Genomic DNA, 21872 nt, shown 5'->3' on the forward strand with positions numbered 1-21872 from the left:
TTGCTGTTTGAAAAGTGCATGTCTTCATTTGGACTTAAACTCATAAAAGCCTCACCTGTTGAACGCACAGGGAGGTTCTGCACTTTGATACCGAAACTTTTGCGAGGTTCATCTTTGTCCAGTGAAGGTAGGGGCTGAGCAGGAGGGGCAGGTACAGCTGCTGACTGAACAGATCTAGCTGGAGACTGATCACTGGAGCTACTGCTGGAATCACTACTGTGAGAGAGGAAAAACACAAACATGCTTAGAATGTAGACTGTAGCAAAAGGTGAACACTAACAAATACATAGTGTCATTAAAAAACTGTGGATCAGAACTTTGCAGAACAGGATGATCAGTCAATAACAAACATAGGCAAACATACAGCCTCAGAAGAAAGGTCAATCCTTTAAGGGAATAAAAAAAAAAACACCTAATATATATGACAGAGAGGGAGAGAGAGAGAGAGAGAGAGATACAGTTTATTCATGCAGTTTGTTTTCCCACCTCAGAGAGGCACTACTGCAACAAAGAAATTCTATTAGTATTGAAAAAAAAAGACACAGTGCCTCTTGATGATGGTGAAAAATATGTACACTCTAGGTTATGTTTGTTGGCCTCTGCAACTGAGTATTACAGAGGAAAAAAGGTTGATATCTAGATCGAATTCCTCTAATCACACACAAAGGACTGACAAGCACAACTGACACTTATTTGTATGAGGCCGTTTACTAAATCCACATATATACTACACTGGTGTTTGTTATTTTCAAGTTTCAAGCAGTGAATAAATGCATCTTCACTGGCTAACACTGACACTTTGTCATTACAGTGGATACTTCTTTCCTCAATATGATTCAGCCATATACACGACTTTCCTTTTGTCTGTTTACATCTTTGCACTGCCCTCTTTTCTGACTCGCTCTTTCTCTCAGAAGTGCGGCTGATAGGGGCTAGCCTGTGGGAGTGGGCAGGGAGCCAGCAGTGGCTAGAAATTTCCAGTTCCAACTGGATCTCACGGGGGTGGGGGGAGTTCAAGTGGGCAGTGTGAAAATACACCAGCCGTTGTTTCTTAAAATTCCCCTACAGCATTTTCTCCTCAAGACGCATACAATACAACTAACATATAAGAAAACAATATGCTTTTTTCATGCACAATGTCCTTTATTTATAAAAGAAACAACTCAGCATTCATTTAAAAAAAGGATTACTTCCACGTTAACAAATAAATATAAATATGACAGCACTCAATTCCTATGGAAACACATCTAAATAATACATCTAAAAAATTGTTGTTTGTTGCATGCTGCATTCTTGCATTCTGTGTTGATGTCCTAAAGCCACAGGGCTATCTGTCAGTCACTCTCAAAATGCATCTTGCACATAAAAGGTTCTGAAGTATCAGTAATTGATGGCTGACCCAATGCCTGTAGCCAGTTTCTGGCCCAGTCAACATCAGAGGATGAAAAAATGCAACATCAAATAGGTCAGTCAACATATCACGTTTTATTGTGCCCCTATTATGCCATTTTGAATACTGCCTTTCATGTGTGTAATGTAGCTGTATGTAAATGTAAACAATCTGCCAAAGTCATAAAGCCAAATGTGAACAATAAATAAAGTTATTGAGAATTGTCTCTTAACAGCCAAAACGATATGTCAGTAATTCGAATACCACTTGCCTGATGGCTACACATCATGGGGTAAGACATAATGCCTAAAATATAGTTATATGTTCTATAACTTGACCTGCCCTCAAACACTGTAGCTTGTATATGATCATGCCGTGTGCTACACTGTGATGGTAAATTCATTTATTATCAATTATGAAAGATGAAGCAGTAAAGAATCAGTGGTTAAAATTTACAGCAGTACAAGCCCAATATTTTTTGTCTTGAAAGATGCCTCATTACCCAGTTAATTTTGACCAGCTGGCTCCAGTGAATCACAAACTGTACAAATGATAAACAATAGATATTTATATTTTCAATCAAACATTCAAAATAGGGAACTATTGCAATGGGCGTATTGTATCGACTAATCACAACATACTGGGCCATCTGGCCAATCAGAGTAGAGAGGGCTCACAGAAAGGAGGGGTTTAGAGAGATGAATCTTAGAACTGCTTCAAACCAATCGTTGGAAAATCAGTTGATATAAATGCTTATCTTGAGATAACTAAAGTGTTTATTGACTTTGCACGCATGTAAACCTTTTGTAGGAGACTCCCAAAACAATATTAGGAACCTTAAAAATGGCATAAAATGGGCACTTTAAGGCTTGTTGACAAAAAGACATACACTATTGATTGTTTTGACAAAATTAAAATTTTTATAAATAGAGGAATGACGATTTTGAATAGAAATATTACCAAATGTTAGAATTAGACAATGACAATTTGCCGTGGAAACAGTTCCAGCAGTTGAGAACGTTTCAACCTCACGTCAGCGCACATGATTAACCGCTCGCGTGTGTTGTTCTGTGAATGACCATAAATTTAGAGGAGTCATTCACACATTGCTTATGTTTTGACAAAGATGCAATGCAGGCAGTGGAAAAGGTAAAATCTGCTAAAAGATGGGAGTGAACTTATTTGAACTTGAGCGCAGTGTTTTTGGAATGGCGTTTTATGCAGGAGACGTGAGCGCAACAGTCAAACACATGCATGTTTACATACAAAAAACTAGTGGTCGACAATGTTTTTTCTGCTAGGCCGATGTGTTCGAGGCGGGATTTGAATTTTGACGGTGTTGAGAAAGGCAGCGCCTGAGCACACAGTGCTTACATTCTCCCTCTTATCTCCTCTCGTTGTTAACAGTTCGGTCTAATAATCAGATAGAACGGTTAAACAAAGGAATTAATGTATACACAGAAAGTATTATAACGATTGCTTTTATATTATAGGTAATAGAAAGGCAAACATTATAATTGATGCTTTAAACTTGTGATTTCAAATAATGCTGTTCTTTATGCATTTGACCCAGTCATAATCGTGTCATTTTCACTGTGTGACTTTTATTAAAGTCTACTGGTGTTACCTTCAGCCATTTTGAATTTGAATTACCTTGACTTGTAAGATTTTCTAAAAGAATTTTCCTTGTATTATTTCTGAACACATAATATGTATAAGACAAGTTTGTACAAAATGTAGTTGTAGTTTTTGCATCTTTTCTGCGCAGATATTTAACAAGTGATTTGTTTAACATTTACATCATGATGACAACTTGTGGTGCACTTGGAATAGAATTTTCTATAACTAGAGGGTTATTTAAGAAAAAGTAGCTTGAATCATGTTGTAGTTACATTTTCAAGTTGACTAGTTAAAAATCTAAACAACAACAACAACAACAACAACAACAACAGATTCAGTCAATAATCTGGAAAAATCTTTTTTTGTAAAATCGCCCAGCACTATAATTTGCATGTTATTTGATTGTTCAGACAAGTGCAAAAGAAACAGCAAACATGATGAATGATGAAACAGCAAGAATTCAGCATTACACAGGACAGGGGCACATGATTTTACATTTTTGCAAATTTGGTATTCTGAATGTGAATGTTTGTGCTGGTTTGGAATTAATTCAAATTAAATTGTTTACCACACCAAACATTCTTCTTGGTGTAAAAAAGCCTTTAGAGTTTTATGACTGTGTAACATTGCCACTGTCATTAATAATTAGTTCAGTTCAAAATAGTGAAAATTATAAAAATATATATATTTTTTTTTTACATTTGGACCATTTACATATGATGTCATTGTTGTTAAAACTGGTTTAGAAATTACTTCCTGTAACTGGTAATGATTTACTAAGAAAGCACCTCATCTACATGTTTGTTTTACATCATTTTAACTGATATATTTCCTGGTTATGCAGAGTCAACAAAACAGAGGTGCAAGCCAAGAAGTCTATGAATTTATGTTTCACCCAGCTGTTTACTGATAACTAGGGTTGGGTATCATTGAATGAATTTGATCAATTCCAATTCCGATTCTGTTTATCGATTCTGATTCTTATCAATTCGTTGTTGAGTTCCTGTGGCTCAATGGTAGAGCGTTGCGTTAGCAGTGCAAAAGGTCATGGGTTAAATTCCCATGGAACACACATACTGGTAAAAAACTGTAAAAAACTTGAACTCTATTAAAGGGGTAATATGACGTTGCTAAAAATAATTTTTGTGTATTTGCTATAATGCAATGTGTTTACGAAGTTTAAGGTGCAATTAACACATTTTATATACGTGTATTATTGTTGCTCCTTTGGGCACCACCTTTCTGAAACATGCTGATTTTTACAAAGCTCACTGTTCTGTGAAAAGTGCAATATGCTCCGATTTGCCAGCTATCTAGTGCACTGTGATTGGTCGAAAACCTCAAGCATGTGACGGAGTTTCTCCCCTTACCAGATTTAGGAAGCTTTCCTCCATTAAATGCACTGCACATACTCAAAGATTATTTGAATTTCATAACTGAAAATCGAATGACAACCCACCGAATGAATATTCCAATAATCTAATATTCTGGTCCAGCCTTAAGTACAACACAATCAATGTATTCAATCAATGTACTCTTACACAAGTAAGAGGTTAAAGTTAAATAAAAGTTAAATCAATGATTAAGATTCGGAAAAAGGGTGGCACAGCTATTATCTACCGACTGTAATGCTTGTTGTCCTCAAACACTGGATCACTGTACACTAGCGATTTTTATGTAATCTCCCGAGCTTGATCATAAAAGAGCGAGACCTTTCCACACAGACCAAAGGTACATCAACATATTGACTGTGCATTGACGTGACAGTGAGGTGAATAGGCTACTCATCAGAACTGTAATAAATTTAGTAGAAAGTTGATCAGCAGAACAATATTCTTCATAAGTGAATAACACATTTAAAATCTATTTGGTTTCTTTTTATAGGTACTATAGTTTCTAGCATCCTATAAAATGTAATACAAAAGGAAAAGGCAACAAACATCTGTATAAACAGTAAATGTTGACTGGGTGATAAGTAATGATAAATGGCAGCAGAAGCATGTTTACTGTTGCTGAATAACTACTTCATTTGTAATCAGTATCCATTGTTACTGAAAAACCTAGGTGATCACCAAGACCAACAAAAACAAAGCTATCACATGCCATTACATCAGCATGTGGATCGAGTCCAAAAATCAACAAGTTCTGAAAGATCATTTTTGAATTGAAGCAATGCTAAGACAAGGTTGCCCAAACCTACATTAGCCGAAGAGATAGTCCTGACTCAAACTGACGCTGCTGGGTGAGCCAAAGTGGCTGTGTCAGTCTAATCGAAATGCTCAAACAAATAAAGCAATGTCTTATAGTGTCACAGAGCCCCAACCTACACATTTTTACTCACCTATTCAGATTAATTTAGGACAAATTATTTTAACACTGAAAATTGTACATAAGCACATAATAATTTAGTGCCTATTCTTCAAAAGAAAGAAATGAAATATTTTGGAGCTAGTACAAGCTTTGAGCTAGTTGACGGAAGTCACTTTGTCTTTTCCAGTCAGTGGTGCTTTGCCACTAAAAATTTTACATTTGTAGATCTTTTGCATCCATTATTATGCCTTGCACACTTACATGTCTGATTTTCAGTGATGTAATCTACAACGCTTTAGAAAAATCTGCAGATTTTACAGAAAGATAATACTATCTAGCTGGCTAACAGATGAGGTTTTGCTTGAAATTGCAAAAGTGATGTGGTAGTCTTGAAAGCTCAGTTATGAAGTATTGGAAAATATAGTCCAATGTTTTGCATAATATGCTTTCACTTTCCAGCAAAAGTGTTTATAATTTTATAGAGTTACTATGTAAATAAGTATCCAGCTTGTTTCAATTATTTGTGTAAAACAAAAAAGAAGATATTCGGAAGAATACGGGTAACCAAACAGTTGCTGGTCTATCTATATATATATATACTTCAGACTTCAAACCTCTAAATCTGACTGTGATTCGGTTGCTGTTAAGTGAGACTTTTATCAGGCTCCTATGAAAATAAGGTATTCAATAACTGACGAGTAACCTCTTCTTTGGGATTATAGAGAAATTACAGAACCTAAACAAAGTAGCCTGATAAAAATGCTTATTTAACAGCAACAAAATCTCAGAAAAATCTCAGACAGAGGTTTCTGCATCTGAAGTCTTCATATTATAAATACACATATAACACATACACACACATTTATATACTGCCATCGATATGCTAAAGAAATGGTAATGCATCAAGATGCTTTACTGCACTTACCTGCCACTGCCGCTACTGCTGGTGCTACTGACAGAGTCAGAGCTGGAGGAACGACTGTGGGATCCTGAGCCACTGTGGGAGCGTGCCGGCCGCGCTGCTTGACTCGGCAGCCTCTGTGGTGATGGATTGTGTGAATGCGAAGAGTGTGGCGAACGACTGCGACTGTGGTGGTATGTCCTTTCTCCTCGTCTGCCTCTTTCTTCTCTGTATAAATCCCGATGGACCACACTGGCTATTGTGAAAGCTTCACGGGCACGGGGCTCATAGCGAGTCTCTGTAGTCTCAAAACGACTAGGGCTCCGGCTTCGTGAACCATAGTAAACAATGCCTCCCGGTGTCGAGCCGCCACTTCCTACTCCAGCAGTGCTGCTATTGCTTCCACCAGCACCGGTGCTTCCTGCAACACTCCCTGCAACACCTACACTGGCCCCTGATGAGCCGCTTCCAATGCTGCCACTGGCAGAACTGGCACTCCCGCTGGCTCCACTGAGGGCCCGGTCCCTAGAGTCTCTGTAATAATCAGTCTCATAGTGACGCTGGCGATCGAAACCACTGCTGTTGCTGCTGCTACGCTCATGGTGTCCATAGGCACCGTGATCGTAAGTGCGCTCCCGACCGTCCGCAGCCCTACATGAAAAGAAAAGGGATGGAGGATGGCAAAGAAAAATGGAAAGAATGAAATGTTATTTTTATTCCTGACAGGCATACGAGTCAAGTGACATGCGTTGAAGAGTGATTTAATCAAAACACAGACTGCAAGTGCATGTTGGAAAGATGCTGTCTTGGACTTTTCTTTTACTGTAGCACTCAACACAAATATAGATACCAGGACAGGACAACTTGTATTTTTATTTTATTTTTATTGCTTCAAGTCTTTTTTTGCTTTTTTGCAATTTACTCTTTTGGCATTTCGGAAATCAAACTGATTCCATATTGAAAGAGGAAGAGAATTATGCATGAAAAAGTCATGCATGTCATGGTCAGTCACATTCCAAGTTACACAGGGTAAAGAATTGTTTTTTTTTCATAAGAAGATTTATTTTACAATGGCAATTTACAATTTTCTATATAATTAAAATGTACTTAATTTTCTTATTCATTAACCTACTGTTTTTTATGTGTCTTTTTAGTGAGAAATTGTAATTACATCACAGTAATAGATGTCCAATTAAATACAGTTAACTTCTTCTGTATTACCATGAATATAATGAAGCAACTATGTCTTTTTATTAGAAATTCTAGACCTATTTCCCTCCAATATAGCATGACATAACTGCGTAACACCAACTCATTTTGTGATTTAATTAACTATCAGGACTGAGGTTTCATGAATACAACAAAGTCGATCTCAAAGAATAAAATCAAAGCCACAGGTTATAAAAACTCATTATTTTTGAATAAAGGTATTTTGTGATGAGACACTTAAACAATTTATTCTGGTAATTCTGCAGAATAATGATTAGGGCTGCTCCTATTGACCGGCTACTGATGACTGGGATGATTGATCGGTGGTCTCTAAAATGGCCGATCTAAAAAAAATAAAAACACTATCTAAAGCTTATGACGCTGCCATGAGAGGTTTGGCATGACATGCAGCGGCATCATCTCAGTCTCTGTCCAGTGTTGGTGAAATTATTATTAATAATCTCAAATCACCACACATCACATCCGTCTAGAAGCATTGACACAGGAATTGCCACTTGCACAATCGAGGCAGTGTCATATCATCACTAAAGTTTATAAATGGCATTACTTTTTTATTCTTTAACCATTCAGTGCTCACAGGCTCTCCTGGAGACTGTGCGCTCAATCATGCTCACTCGTGGGGGGCACACATAATGCCTAGTTGACGTTACTCCATTTGCGGTGCGTATGCTGTGCGTATTTTTTCTGCGCTCATGTTAGCAGATTAAACATCTGTAACAGTGCAGTGATCGTTTTAGTGAGTCTATTGCTGTGTTGCAAGCACTGCATTAAAAGTAACAGCGCATTGTTTTTAGTAACTATGAACATTGATTGGCACAAAAATGTAGTAATTACACCATAAATTAATATTAGTAAAGTCTACTGTGTTTCACAGTCAACACATATGTCCTTTTGGCTAGGTTTAAAGGGAAAGAGCACTTTTAGATTAACAAAGCAATAAGATGGCACTCATGGAGGTAGAAAAACAAAGTTCTATATGAACGGCAGGATTGCTTGTAATAAAGATTTAAATGCTAAAGGAAAGGCAGTAGGGCTGACTATTTCTGTCAATGGTAAGTTGGGATACGAAAAAGAAATGTAGTTTAAATGTTTTGCCACCTTGCTTGAGCAACTTAATATATAGAAGTAAATGCAAAAGTAAAAAGCATTGAATAATGTGTTATTTATATTTATTGTGTTTAAACATGCCTGTTAAAGATTGTATAACTGTACTGTTTAAAAAAAAACATTTTCAGTGACAGTGTTTGGATTTGAAATCAAACTAATGGACAAATGTTGTGTTTGTGGTAAACAGTCACGGGTCAGTAGCGGACTTCAGTGTAGGGCTGCACGATGTGTCGTTTAAGCATCGATATCGCGATGTACGAATCCACGATAGTCATATCGCAGGATGTGCGATGTAGGCTGTCGTAGTTGATCCGTTATTCATTAACTGTACGGGCCAGCTGCTCCCCGGCCCTTGACGAATGTGATTCACGGAGAGCGCGCGAGAAAGAGAGCGGCGAGAGAGCGCGAGAGAAGGCGCGCACGCGCGCGCGAGAGAGAGAGAGAGAGAGAGAGCGCGCTTCAAACAACATGAGCACTATCTTGCTCTCTCTTCATTGTGCATATTAATCAATTGAAATGATGGTGTCGATGTTTAAATCATTTAAAATGAGAATGTGAATCTGCTCACCCCATTTTTGTAAGAAAAATTTTGGTTAGATTTCATATCGCAATATTTATCGCAGAAAAATAAAATATCGCAATGTCATTTTTTCCCAATATCGTGCAGCCCTACTTCTGTGTGAAAGCACAGTTTGTGCCGATTCCCCTCTCACAAGAGTCACCTAAGAAGAAAACTCCCCCCATTTTCAAAAATGAAATTCAGCCCCTGAATAAATGTCTAAAAATCCTGATTGGAGTGTCACTTTATATAGTTATAAATGATAAAAAGATGGCTTTAAAAAGATCGGTATCTGTGATCAGTAACGGCAGATACTGCTTTCTGTGATCGGCGACCGGCCTCAAAAATCCTGATCGGAGCAACCCTAAAAATTATTCGTGTGGAGAGCATTTCTCAACCAAGGTTTTTTTTTTTTTTAAAGAGGAACAAAATAAACCCTAAAGAAATGGAATTAGTGAAGGGGATGCTGAAGCACACTAAACTATTCTAGCTTCACTTTAACAGCCATTTTGAAATGCATGAACATTGTAGTTTCAGTAGTCCTTTGCAAACTATGAACACATGCAATCATTCCACAACCCTTCTTGAGCAGTAATATTTTTATATTTTAAAAATTATATATTTACTAAAATGAGTTCTGCTCATTTTATAAAATGCATAACTGTTTTAATCTACCTGCCGGTTTTTCAGAATCTTACATTGATAATTTTATCAATTTAATTATAACAAATAAAATGTACAAATTACAAATAAAAATTATTCTGTTTACTTTTTCAAACTTTAATAGTCTTCAGTGTGCAACAGAAAATATTAATAACCAATAATCTACAAAAGGTAGTCTGTTACAGTGATATTACTATAGTTAAGAAGTGTTCTTAGGCACGGCTAGAAGCAGTGTGTCTAAAGTTTGTTCAACCTGGCAACAGAGCTACCAATAGTTCCTTTTTTTTTTTTTTATTGTTATAAGTTCATATGTACTGTGCAGCTGTCTGTGTTATAAACACACCCACTGTGAAAATGTATTTCCTCTTTGAGGACAAATAAATGATCTAATAATCTTATTAATAATATAGATAATAATGAAAATCAACTAATATTTTAATATTTTGTCATTTCTAATCACTAAAAGGTTGAAATGAGACCTGACAAATTACATTTATAGCTTGAGATGCAGCTTCTCCAGAATAAGCATTTGTTAGTCATTGACAGTGAGTGATAATGAGCATGTAGCAACAAATCTGACCTAGTAAATCAGTTTGGTTTCCATTAGAAACAGATGCTTTTGTTTAGTGAAACCAGCTGTGTAACTTGACTGTGATCAACCTTTACAGTACATATAGTCCACTCCTGTAATTTCCACAAGAACTGACAAACAGTGGTGACACATTGCATCACGACACTCCACAGCTCATTTGCCATCTCCTCCATTTCCATAGAGCTGTTATGTGTTTGGTCAGCTTTGCTGTATGCTTTTTTCTTAATATGCCTCAAACACTATTCAAATTATTCACATAGGTAAAGCAGAGAGGCAAAAGGCCAGGGAGTGTGAAAGAGAGTGAGAATCAGGAAAGGGACAGCAAAGTGAGGTAAAAATCTGCAAATGCCAACAAGCTACTAAAAACAGCCTGTTTAACAGCTACATCTGTTAGTGGGAGATGGGAAAAAGACAGGGGATCAAACTAGGGGTTAGAGAACAGCTAATATACACAGGGCAGAACATACCAACCTTTTCAGACAGCGGTAACCCGACCTACAATTCCAAATACAATTTAGGGAGACAGAACTTTGTGAGCAAAAAAAGGGGTTAAAAATGTAGAATGTAAAAAATGGTAAGAAAAAAAAAAACGAAGTAATCCTTATCTTTCAGGATCCAACAGAATAGTTTGGCAAAAAAGAATCCATGCGTCTTAAAAAATAAGTCAATATCAATATGCAAAAAGCGTATGGAGGTAAAAGTGAGGAGGTAGAATGTCCAACTCAGGTAAGTGCAAAAAAATCCCCATCAGATCAAAAACAGGCAGGCGAAAGTCGTCAAAACATATAAATCCATAATGATGTTCTTCATTCAGCATTACTTGTGTTCTTCATTGTCATTGGTCCTTTAAAACGAAAAGTCTTTGAAAATGTTTTTAAAAAATATGAAAATGCAAAACTTGAAACTTCAAATCTGCATGATGCCTCTGTCCTTTTAAATCCCTCTTCAGTGCATAAAAAAAAATCTGATTCAATTATTTAAATCTTATCCCATCACCTCAAGGCTGAAAACAGTTAAGTTCTTTCATATCCCATCAGAACAAGGTAGCAATGTTCTAATCGCTGTGAATGTTCATAATCCAAGTCAACTCTGAAAACATGGGGATTCGGTAAATGTTTTACAAATCCCAGTGGAATCTTCATTGATGTCTGGAAAAAGAGATAATCCATTGGCATTGCAATAGTCCATTAGGAGAAACCAACTTTCTTCTTAATTGTAATGTATCCAGAGTCTGCTGTAGTCCCAGATCCATTATGGGGCTTTGTAATCCAAAGACATATTTCACATCCAAACTGAGAAGTCTTCAGCCCCACAACAGCAATACCTCCATGCTTTACTTTGTGGATCCAAAATCCAAAAAAAAAACAAAAAAAAAACAGTTCTTTCTTCAGTATATTAGACCAAATACTACGTTAAATCCCCTCTTTTTTCTTCGGCGTTTACGAAAAAAGCAAAAATGAACTTAAATGGTTGAGAAATAAGTAATGGATAAATAAAGAGATTTGCTCACTATGTTTCTGTCACATTCTACCATGTTGATCAATGGCAGAAGTCTCCCATGTAATTAACAGCCAAACCCTAACACCACAAATAATTCCCCCAAAAACATATATATATAGAAAAGAAACCGTAGTGATAGAATATCCTTGTCATTGGGTCGTATTAATCCAGTGTGATTAAGAATCCAGAGAATACCATCCAGAGCACTCCAGATCATGGAAGGGAACTGATCCTAAACCACCCATTTCAATAATCCAATTACCAATCAATGGGTCTTAATTGTTTAACACCGTAATCGTGTTACAATAACGGAGCAAAAACACATGATGTAAGATATTAATCCACCTTGGGCGGTACAGTACTCCAGAATAGGGCAATTCCAGGTAAGGCCGCAGGTCAAGGATTCACATTGGTTTCCAGAAATCCCGGAATATTTTGATATCCAAAACATGCCCTGGATTCTCTTCGCAGCGATATCCAACTCTGAGAGAATCCCCATGCAGAGGTACGCTAATCTCTACATAATTATAATGAATTTGTTGCATGATCACCATGCTTTTGACAAACTTCAAAACTGGCTCGCTTTACATGGTGATTGATGACAGACCTCGACCATCAAAGTTTGATGCCCAAATTAATACTCTCCAGAGTGTTCTCTTAATTTCCCTTATGTCACCCACCCCCAAAACAATAAATCAGCCCAATTAATGACGGAAATAACTGGGAGGGAGAGATGAGTTACGAGAAACGAATGGTTCCCCTGCCTTCAGAAAAACTATGTCCACTTACCCGTCTAGTCTGCGTTCAAAGCGTCCCTCTCTGCTGTGGAGTGACACAGGAGGCCCATACACAGGGCCCCCCGCCCCCCTTGTGAACCCTGAAACATCCCGCCCACGAGTGGCTATGGACAGGCTATCATCCAGGCCTCGAGCTGCACTGGGAATAGTTCCTGGCTCATTGTAATCGGTGCGTAGGTCCCTGTCTCCCATCTTGTTGATAGAATTATGAGCTTTCTGAGCACTCTTAATGTCCACAAAATCCACAAAAGCTGCCACTCCACCCTCCGATCCACGTTTCGGGAGCACCTTGACACTCTCCACACGTCCATACCTAAAAAAGCAAAACAAAAATTGCCAAATTAATTGTAGCCAACACTGATGCACTGCATGATACTTGCAATCAATTATGCTGATATGAATAACCATCTACATCCAATACGCAAAGGGCTGATAAAAAACAAACCTGCATGCCAGTCATTTGTGCAATATGTAAATAAGTCTATTCAAATAAAAACAGCCTGCCTTCTGCATCATCCCACAAAAAAGTACCACTGTATGAGTAGCATCAACCATATGCCAGTAATATCTCCCTTCATTTGAATACATCCAATAATCATGACAGGAAAACAAATATCAGATTTTGATAACCTGTTTCTGGTGCACCACAGAGTTGCAAAAAAACCAACATAGCCTCTTCCTAGCATTAAAGGGGTAATATGATTTAGCTAAAAATAACATTATTTTGTGTGTTTGGTGTAATGTAATGTGATTATGAAGTTTAGGGTTCAAAAAACACATTTTCAACATACTGTGCATTATTGTTTTACCTCTATGTCCCGCCTTTCTGAAGCGCATCATTCTTTACAAAACTCATCGCAAAAAAGCGAGAGCTCTGATTGGCCAGCTATCCAGTGTGCTGTGATTGTGAATGCCAAAACTGTATGCCAAAAGCGTGTAACAGAATTGTTATGCCCCTTGCCATACTGCGATGCCTGTCCCAGTCAGAACACTGGTGCGACACGACGTTTGAATCATCAGTGGCAAATCCTTTACATATGAAAACGTACTTACAGACTGAGAGTCAGAACAGCCAGCATGTAGTCTACTCTCCCAGGATCAAGAAACAGTCCTCCATAAAATCTGCTGCACACATTCGAATATTTAGGTTTAAACTGTTCTGGAACAGTGTTGTAAATGCAACTTAACCACTGATTTCTAGTCGTGTCCACTTTTGGAAAGCAAAACAAAAAAAAAGTAGTTTCACGTTCATAATGAAACACAGCTTCTCCACAACATGGTGCTGGCAACAACATTGTGATGTAGACATGTGGGGGCGTGTTTAAACAAGCCGTTTTTGGAAGTCATGGACGAGTCTTAACTTTTATAAAGAATATCTCTTTGGATTTGAGACTTTAGTCTTTGCAGCTTTACAGATCTTCTTTAGGCACCAAACTGGTAACACTCCATCTTCCCTATGTACCTCCTCTGGATAATTAACAAACGTACGTTATTTTACACTTTAAAATCCTTGAAACACGGTGCTTACATAAGCTTCAAGTAACTATAGTACACATTAATTTGCTGTCAATCATCAAAAAAATAAAATAAAACATGCGTAAATCGATTACAGGTGTACATGGGGGGTTAAAACAACACTTGGTAAGCAAAATATGAAAATGAGTAATAAACAACAGGCATTCAAATGGAAGCTCTAGGTGAGCAGCTGTCTGACACACCAGTTCTCACACTCACATCTCCGTCGCCATTTTACAAACCTATTCACACTGCTTATTCATTCTCGCGTCCCCCATCTTCAAGAAGTACCTCTGCAGCACTGACCTGAGCTCTGACAGTCACCGTGCACAAAATCACTTCGGGGTACTTAAATGTTGCATTTATTTACATAGAAGCATAATAGATCTGCATGTATTTCCTTTATACAACAAAAAACAATTTCTCCTTTAATATTCCGTCACAATTGAGCGTGAGCGCGATTTATTTAGTTCCCGTTCAAGGGGCTGACCGTCATTACCACAATTCAGAGCTAAATAGAACAAAAGCCTGCCGTTGAGACAACAAAGCGGTTGGTAGATGAATAAATTATTTACACAAATCTCATATGCGGGTTCGACTCGCAAAGTAATATCTTGCTATTCAGTGTTATGTTCATTAACTTCAGCTTGGAAATCTCCAGCACAATACAAACTAGTTATACAACCCAACAAAAACACCATTGTGATGAGTTCGATCACACCTGCATTTTTTTTTTCAAAGACTACATCTGTGTGTTTTGACTATTTGTACAAACACGTAACAGATTATGCATGTGTGGTCACTAACGTCGTTAGACAGCCTTTGGTCAAGTAAATCTTATATGTATAGCGCTTTTTGCAATTTGCATGGTTTTAAAGCAGCTTTACAGAAGAATATAACGTTAATGTTTATAATACCTTCATGTATTCGTCGCACGAAGCTGGGCGATTATATAGTTTACATTTTGCAAACAATCATGTAGTTGATACTTGCAATGCAGTTTCGCTTTACTTGGCCATACTGCATGTATATGAATGCGGATAAAGCTGGATGTATGTAAAAATCCAACATTTTATAGAGAACTGTGCGATATAGTTAATGTTTTGGGACGATACGAAGTCAAATGTGTTCGACGTGTAATACACGATACTGCGATGTCACTACTGAGGGAAAAATCTCACCACGCTGTTTCAGATGAAGACAGACTCGCACCATTTAGCTCCAACAAACCGTGCTATTCTGATTTAGTTACGCCTTCCAACCGAAGCCAGGTTGTAACTTATGAGTGAATTCATTGAAAAACGACACCTTGCATTACCTGAATCCATACAGGTCAGAAATGGGCATAACACCCCCTCAGATATGAGGGTATAACGTGTAGATATAGATGGTTTTGAACTCTAGAGGTTTCTTTTAACACTAAAGATCACATCTTGCTGCCATGCTAAACAAAACATTTCACCTCACCGCCATTCATACACAAACTTCTGGCTGACAACTTAAACGTCGTAATTGGTGCAGTAATAGGAACCGTCGCCAAGTTTATATAATGCCACATTAATTTGCAGGTTGGCACATTTTCAAACATAAACTGGTCTTGAAAGTAATCCCCACACTGCTATTGTTTGACTTCTTTTGGACGCAGCCACTGACGGTCAGCGCTCGCCTGACATTCATGACATCTGAGCCGAGAAAGCTCAAAACAACACCCACTGTAATGCCTTCAGTAGTACAGACACCATTTAACCCATTCAACTCGCTCGCAGTATTTTTTTTTTTCAACCATCGATCAATAAACGTTACTACCTTTAAGATGTGCTACTAACATCTGGGTTGCAAATTTTAAAAAGCAAGACGAAGCCAATAGTTATGCAGCTACAAGTAATGCGCTTGTATGCGACCCTCCGTGCTAATTAGCAACCTAGCGACGACTGCGACTCTCGAAAGCTAACTCACTAGCCAGCGTACGTTAAGTGAGCCAAAACAAGCCAACTCCATAGCAGCGTCGCTGCGAAAGTTGTGGCACACATTTAAGCTGTTTAACTCTGCACCGGTGTGCTGCTATTGTTTCCCCCCAAAACACTTGAAGGAAGCACATTGCTGGATGTTGTCTCGGCAAATCGTCACTTACCGTTTGAAGTGCTCGATAATCTTTTCCTCTCGTACGTTTTCTGGTAAATTCCCCACCCATAAATGTCTGGTTTCCCGGACCATACTGCGTTTTGGTGTCCCCCGATCATACAGAATATTTTACAGAGTTAAATCCGACTGACTGAGTGTGGTGGGGCAAGTAGTTCCTCTGACTCGACACTACGATTGGACCCGCTTGCACTTGAAAGCTGTGTTGACTACGAGAGCCTGAACCTTGCTGTCGAGGAGCGCGCTCCGGTTCATGACGAGATCGCGCATATGCAATAAGCACTCGGAATTCCACATGGATAAAATCGGACATGACATATTTTATTGTAAATCACTTTGAAATATACAAACATTCATTAATTGGATAAATGCCCTGTGTACACTTGCAATGTAAAAGTCAGACTTGGTTTCATTTGCTTTAGTTTGAAATTTGACAGCCTATTTGTAGAATGTGTCTTTAAATTGCAAGTTAATCGTTATCGTGGGTTGTAAATGTATGAGACTTGTGGTTTACCGCAAACTTTTTATCTGCGAGTCAGTGGCTGGACGGTGTTGACAGTATTATTAGTTTCAGTAAGTTACTGCTGCTTTGTATACGTTTGCACATCCATTTGTTTTCCCAAAATCCAGGTGGGGACTTTCTGTTTGATATACGACTTACAAGTCAAAACCAAAGACATGGCGAGGTCCTCTGTAGTGGAGTAGTGTATTTAGAAGAAATAACTTATTCAACTGGATTCTCTCTAGATGATAATAATAGTTTCATCTGTAACTGTGGGATATTAGTGGTCGGTCATCTCCCAGTCTTAACTACAACGAGAACGATGCCTTTAGCGTGATTAGTTACTTGAAAAGACAAGCATCGCGTAGAATGTAAGCTTAATAATTAATGAGTACAGCCTGTTTACATAAAAGGATCAACTGTCCAAAATGTAAATACAGGCGATGATTAATCACCTTGTTGCAATCAAATGCTGTACTGAAGAAACACCCAAATATAATGTCCAATCATATAACATTTCCTTATTAAAACAAACATTTGACAGTTTTCCAACTATGCACGAGGCGTGAGATCTGATGTACGCATGCGCCAGAATGCGGCAAAACAGGGACTGCAATGGATGAATGGCGCGTGCGCTTTACACGCCCACATAGAGTTTTGACAAAGAGCAATTACAAACCCTCAGACTGGCAGAAAATTCTGGAACTTGTACTGAGGTGGAGCTGGTTCTCAAACTGGATCTTGAGCAAGCCACATAATCTTCAGATTCAGTCTTGAGGCTTCACTGGAATTGCATGGACTTTCTGGATCTGCCTAAATCCTTAATATTTATGGAGTAGAACTAATAAAATGTAATTCTTTGACAGTGGATTTGGGATTGGTTGCACGTTGGAAATACAAACGCGCACTTTAGGCCTAAACAATATTGTTGCATGTTATACAATAAATGAATCCCCTGGATACTTGGACAACAATATTCTTTTCTTCTTCCTGTTTCCAAGCACCACAAGACGGTGTGGCAAACTTCTAAGGACATGAAGACATTTACTGCTAAATTGCTAAAAAAAAAAATAATAATTATAATGTGTTTATTCGACAGAGGAAACAACGGGATTATAAACAAAACAGCGACAGAATGTGGAATGCGTTTGCGAGAAATGGTTTGTGCTTGTGTGCTGGAGCGCTTTAAAACACCCTGGAACAGCCTCACCGTGGAGAATTAAACACTTGCAGATCGCATGCCCGCGTCACAAACAGACCACACACTCGATGTTCGTGAATGTTCAGATGTTAATTTTTGGCGCCAGTTATTGAAAGAATGTTCTTTGAAATATGACGCCATTTTGAGCATAACCTAGTGTAGGGGGAAAAAAAACACAACAAAAGAAATGACAGCGCCACGGCCATTTTGTTTCCAGTGGAGCTATTTTGGGTTCAAGTTCAGTATAACTTCTTTAGCACTTGGAGGGTTCCAAGGGCTAAAAATGTAACAAGACAACACGCAATTATTTAGTGAGTGTAATTGCTTCTTTGAGCTGTTTTTGTTGTATTAGTTACCTTTATTATAATGCCTGGGTGACCCTAGCAAATACAACTATCTGTTTCTATCTGTACCTATTCAAGTCATAGGCTAGATAATCAGAATAAATATCCTTTGTGGCAAGAATTGACATTTAATTTAATCACGTAAAGTTCTCTAATTATATATTTGATTTAAAAAACGTATTTAGGTATAGAGGGAATGCAATTCATTGCACTGAATAGTTATATTTATTATAATGGAAGGCATTCATAAGATTTTTTCATGCAGTACTAAAATGCAACTGGAGTAAAGCTAAATGGACTTTAAATATGAATAATCTTTACTAAAATGTGAATTTTTCAGACGAACAACAGACCCTCATGGGATTATGTTTACGACCTAGATTGTATTTTGAAGAGAACACGTGTGTGTACAGTATATAAATAGACTTATACATAAGTCAAGTTTGTTTTCATCCAACCCTATTCCAGTTTCCTTTCCAATGTCCCTTGTTCCTCCCGTTTTCCGTGGCTTTTTAACGGGCCTTTAGACACATAGGTGACATGCTGTGAAAATACAGTATGTGGTTACATTTTATGCACATAATCTTAGTTAGCTAATTGATGCCTTGAGGATCAGATGAAGAGATCAGCAAATGCAATTAATTATTAGTTCTAACCTGATATATGGCTTCCAAAAGGTCATGAGACGGTAACAGGCACACAGCTTCACCAATGAAGCAGATTAGAACATGGAGCACATCTGACCAGCTGCCCACTGTAATCAGTAACACAAAAAGCCCACCCAGGCGCACAAAGACTGTATTGAGAATCTGTTGGCCGGGCGGTTGATGTCGATCCTCTGAAAGATTGATTATATACTTATGATTAGATTAGAAATGATGGCCAGTGTTGACATGAAATTTAAAATATTGTTAAAATGTTGTTTATATATATTTATATTTACACACACACACATACATATATATATATATATATATATATATATATATATATATATATATATATATATACAATTTTAAATAAATGCTGTGCTTTTGAATTCCAGTGAAAAGAAAAGTGGTTAAACTATTAAGTGTTGCCATTTGATTGTCTTACCATTCATGCTCACAACCAGAAGAGTGTAGCAGATTGTGAGTGGGGTCCAAAATTTCAGAGCTTCAGTGGTTGATAGAAAGTGCTGGTTTATGTTTGATATGGCAGCAATTCCAGATACACTAAAAGTTATAATTAGGGCAACGCAGAGCCAGGCTAATATAGAAGTGCCAGTGGTTAATAGTCCAATACAAAGTCCACAATAGCGCTGTGAACTGTGTATTGGGTACATTGTATTAACATGTCGCCATACTCTGCTGCACCTGTTTGCCAAGAACCAGCTCAGTCCAACTGCAAGGAGGAGGCTTAGCCAGCCTTGCGGTGCCCCCTCATGGAGGAAATTTAGGCTGCAGGTTAGAGCGCAGCCCAAGGAGAACTGGCACTGGATAATCAGCAGTAACAATGGGTCCATTATTGAGTCCTGAAAAAAAAAAAAAGAACAAGAACATTTTATCTAGAATGATAACGAGTTGTCATGCACAAATCTATTAAATGTCATAAATCACTTATGCTCGTACTGATCCTCCTGTGATCCGTGCTGAAATGGCTCTAAGGGAGAACTCTAAAACTATTAGTGATGCAACACGAGAGCCCACAACAGAAAGAACCACAGTTAGGATCCAGAACTGGATTTTCTCTTTTAGTCCACCATTTAGTCTGTTCCTTCGTTTAATGTCTGTTTCAGGATCTGTGATACTTAAAAGACAGACAAGAGAAATGTACAAAAACTGTCGTATCTTATTATTTAAATATGATATAATATTAAATATCTACTATATACAACCATAAAGCATGAGTTAAACAACATAGAACATGAAGTATAACTAACCTCTGTGCCTCAACATACAAGTAAGTTTTTAAAAGGTTACGAAGAACCCAGATTCCACAAGCACCCACAAGCCCTGTGATTAACATAAAACAGAGGACATATATGTATATATATATATATATATATATATATATATATATATGTGTGTGTGTGTGTGTGTGTGTGTGTGTGTGTGTGTGTGTGTGTGTGTGTGTGTGAATAAGTTAATAAATATATTATCAGAATTATATAGAATGAAAGCCTTTATTATTGGAAATTTGTGACAGAACTATAATTTAATTACTCACCTTGTAAAACGCTATGTAGAGGAAGAGCACTTAGTGTTAGACAAGAAGGAACACTTGGCACAAACCGGGAAATGAAAGACAACATGCCTATGTAGTGAGAAATTGTTTAGTGCGCCAGTGATTAGCTTACATAGACACTGGTCTAATTGGCCACACACAAAAGAAAAGAAAATTTGAAATCTTAAATCAAAAGTATTACTGACCTTGTTTTGTTATTTTCAGTTGCGTTTGCGATCTTCACTCACGTTTAACCTTTATCAAGATATTAGAGTTGGAGGTTTGGTAGCAAAGTCTCAAAGGTCATTTAGTCCTTGATCAGCTTTTACAACTGTATGATTTGTTTCTCTACAGCCACACAATATTAATCCATTAATGTATTTTCATAATTATTTCGGAGGCCTGTTCCTGATTCAAAATGGTAAAAATATGAAATAAAGAAACATTAAATTCTGCCCTCTGCTGGGGATTATTTTCATTTTCGTTCAAATATTATGTGTACTCTCCAGAGATTTTATAAGGGGGCTTGAACGTTACACTGCATTCAAGAGCTTTGAACAGTCAACAGTTACCACTCATCCAGAGTAGTACATCTATTGTACAGTTTGTTGCCCAACATTACAATGTATTTTATGAGGCAAAATAGAAACATATATGGGATTAAATAGTTTAGAAATTATTTAGAAAATTGTAATTATCTTTTCTGGACTAGAAAACAGACACACTCCATTTCAGTCTTTCATATTGTGAACCGTATTGGAATAGGACAATCAGCCATTATTTGATTCTTCTAGTCACCATCCTCATCTATAAAATAAAATCAATTTAAATTCTGCAAAAGAATAGAAATCCAATTTAAATTAATCATAACATGTTTCTCAGCGCTTCCAGTTAAAAAGTCCCCTGTTGTCCTCTCACATCAAAATCCACTGACATATTTGTTAGTTTTGGACTGTGTTTTTTTTTTTTTCATTTGTAAAAAATGTTTTATATGTGCATATTTTTCTCCTGATTCAGACAAGATAACTTTTAACCGGAGAAAGCAATAGTATGTACAGAGTACTCATATTTTAGACAGTAGCAGAAGTTTGTAGTTCAAAATGTTTTTTGATTAATTTTTCTTTCTTTTTTTACAAACATGCATCTTGTGGATTACTTATACTTGTGGATTATTGTGATTTTTTATCATCTGATTGGATTCTCATTCTGACAGCATGCATTCACTGCAGAGGATCCAAAGGTGAGCAAATAAAGCAGGCTAATGCTACATTTCTCCAAATCTGTTCCAATGAAGAAA

The 21872-nt window shown here is 37.4% G+C and overlaps 2 protein-coding genes and 1 long non-coding RNA gene across 4 annotated transcripts in view; 1 reads left to right on the forward strand and 2 right to left on the reverse strand.

The window, feature by feature from the left end:
• The window catches only part of LOC113045596 (msx2-interacting protein), a 28895-nt gene extending 12362 nt beyond the window's left edge, over positions 1–16533 (reverse strand). The window contains exons 1-4 of one of the 2 annotated variants that reach the window (XM_026206048.1): positions 16316–16533; positions 12662–12982; positions 6246–6872; positions 56–216 (exon numbers count right to left, since the gene is read on the reverse strand). In XM_026206048.1, the coding sequence (XP_026061833.1) occupies positions 56–216; positions 6246–6872; positions 12662–12982; positions 16316–16398 (1192 nt within the window). In that variant the 5' untranslated portion in view covers positions 16399–16533. Of the gene's footprint in view, positions 1–55; positions 217–6245; positions 6873–12661; positions 12983–13722; positions 14417–16315 lie in introns of those variants that run through there. The other variant, XM_026206047.1, reaches the window with a different exon arrangement.
• Positions 16534–16687: 154 nt separating this feature from the next.
• LOC113045620 (uncharacterized) lies at positions 16688–18191 on the forward strand. Its single transcript, XR_003276011.1, has 2 exons — positions 16688–17838; positions 17925–18191. It is a non-coding gene; the product is annotated as an uncharacterized LOC113045620 (long non-coding RNA).
• A 388-nt stretch (positions 18192–18579) lies between these two features.
• Positions 18580–21205, reverse strand: LOC113045607 (transmembrane protein 82-like). Its single transcript, XM_026206079.1, has 7 exons — positions 20782–21205; positions 20579–20665; positions 20292–20364; positions 19981–20158; positions 19466–19883; positions 19027–19208; positions 18580–18913 (listed from the first exon to the last, which is right to left on the reverse strand). The coding sequence occupies exons 2-7, from the start codon at positions 20661–20663 to the stop codon at positions 18830–18832; spliced, it is 1020 nt and encodes a 339-aa protein (XP_026061864.1). The 5' UTR covers positions 20664–20665; positions 20782–21205; the 3' UTR covers positions 18580–18829.
• Between the last annotated feature and the right edge of the window lie 667 nt (positions 21206–21872).

Source organism: Carassius auratus, chromosome 27 (assembly GCF_003368295.1).
Source record: "Carassius auratus strain Wakin chromosome 27, ASM336829v1, whole genome shotgun sequence".
In the NCBI taxonomy this organism is placed as follows: domain Eukaryota; kingdom Metazoa; phylum Chordata; class Actinopteri; order Cypriniformes; family Cyprinidae; genus Carassius; species Carassius auratus.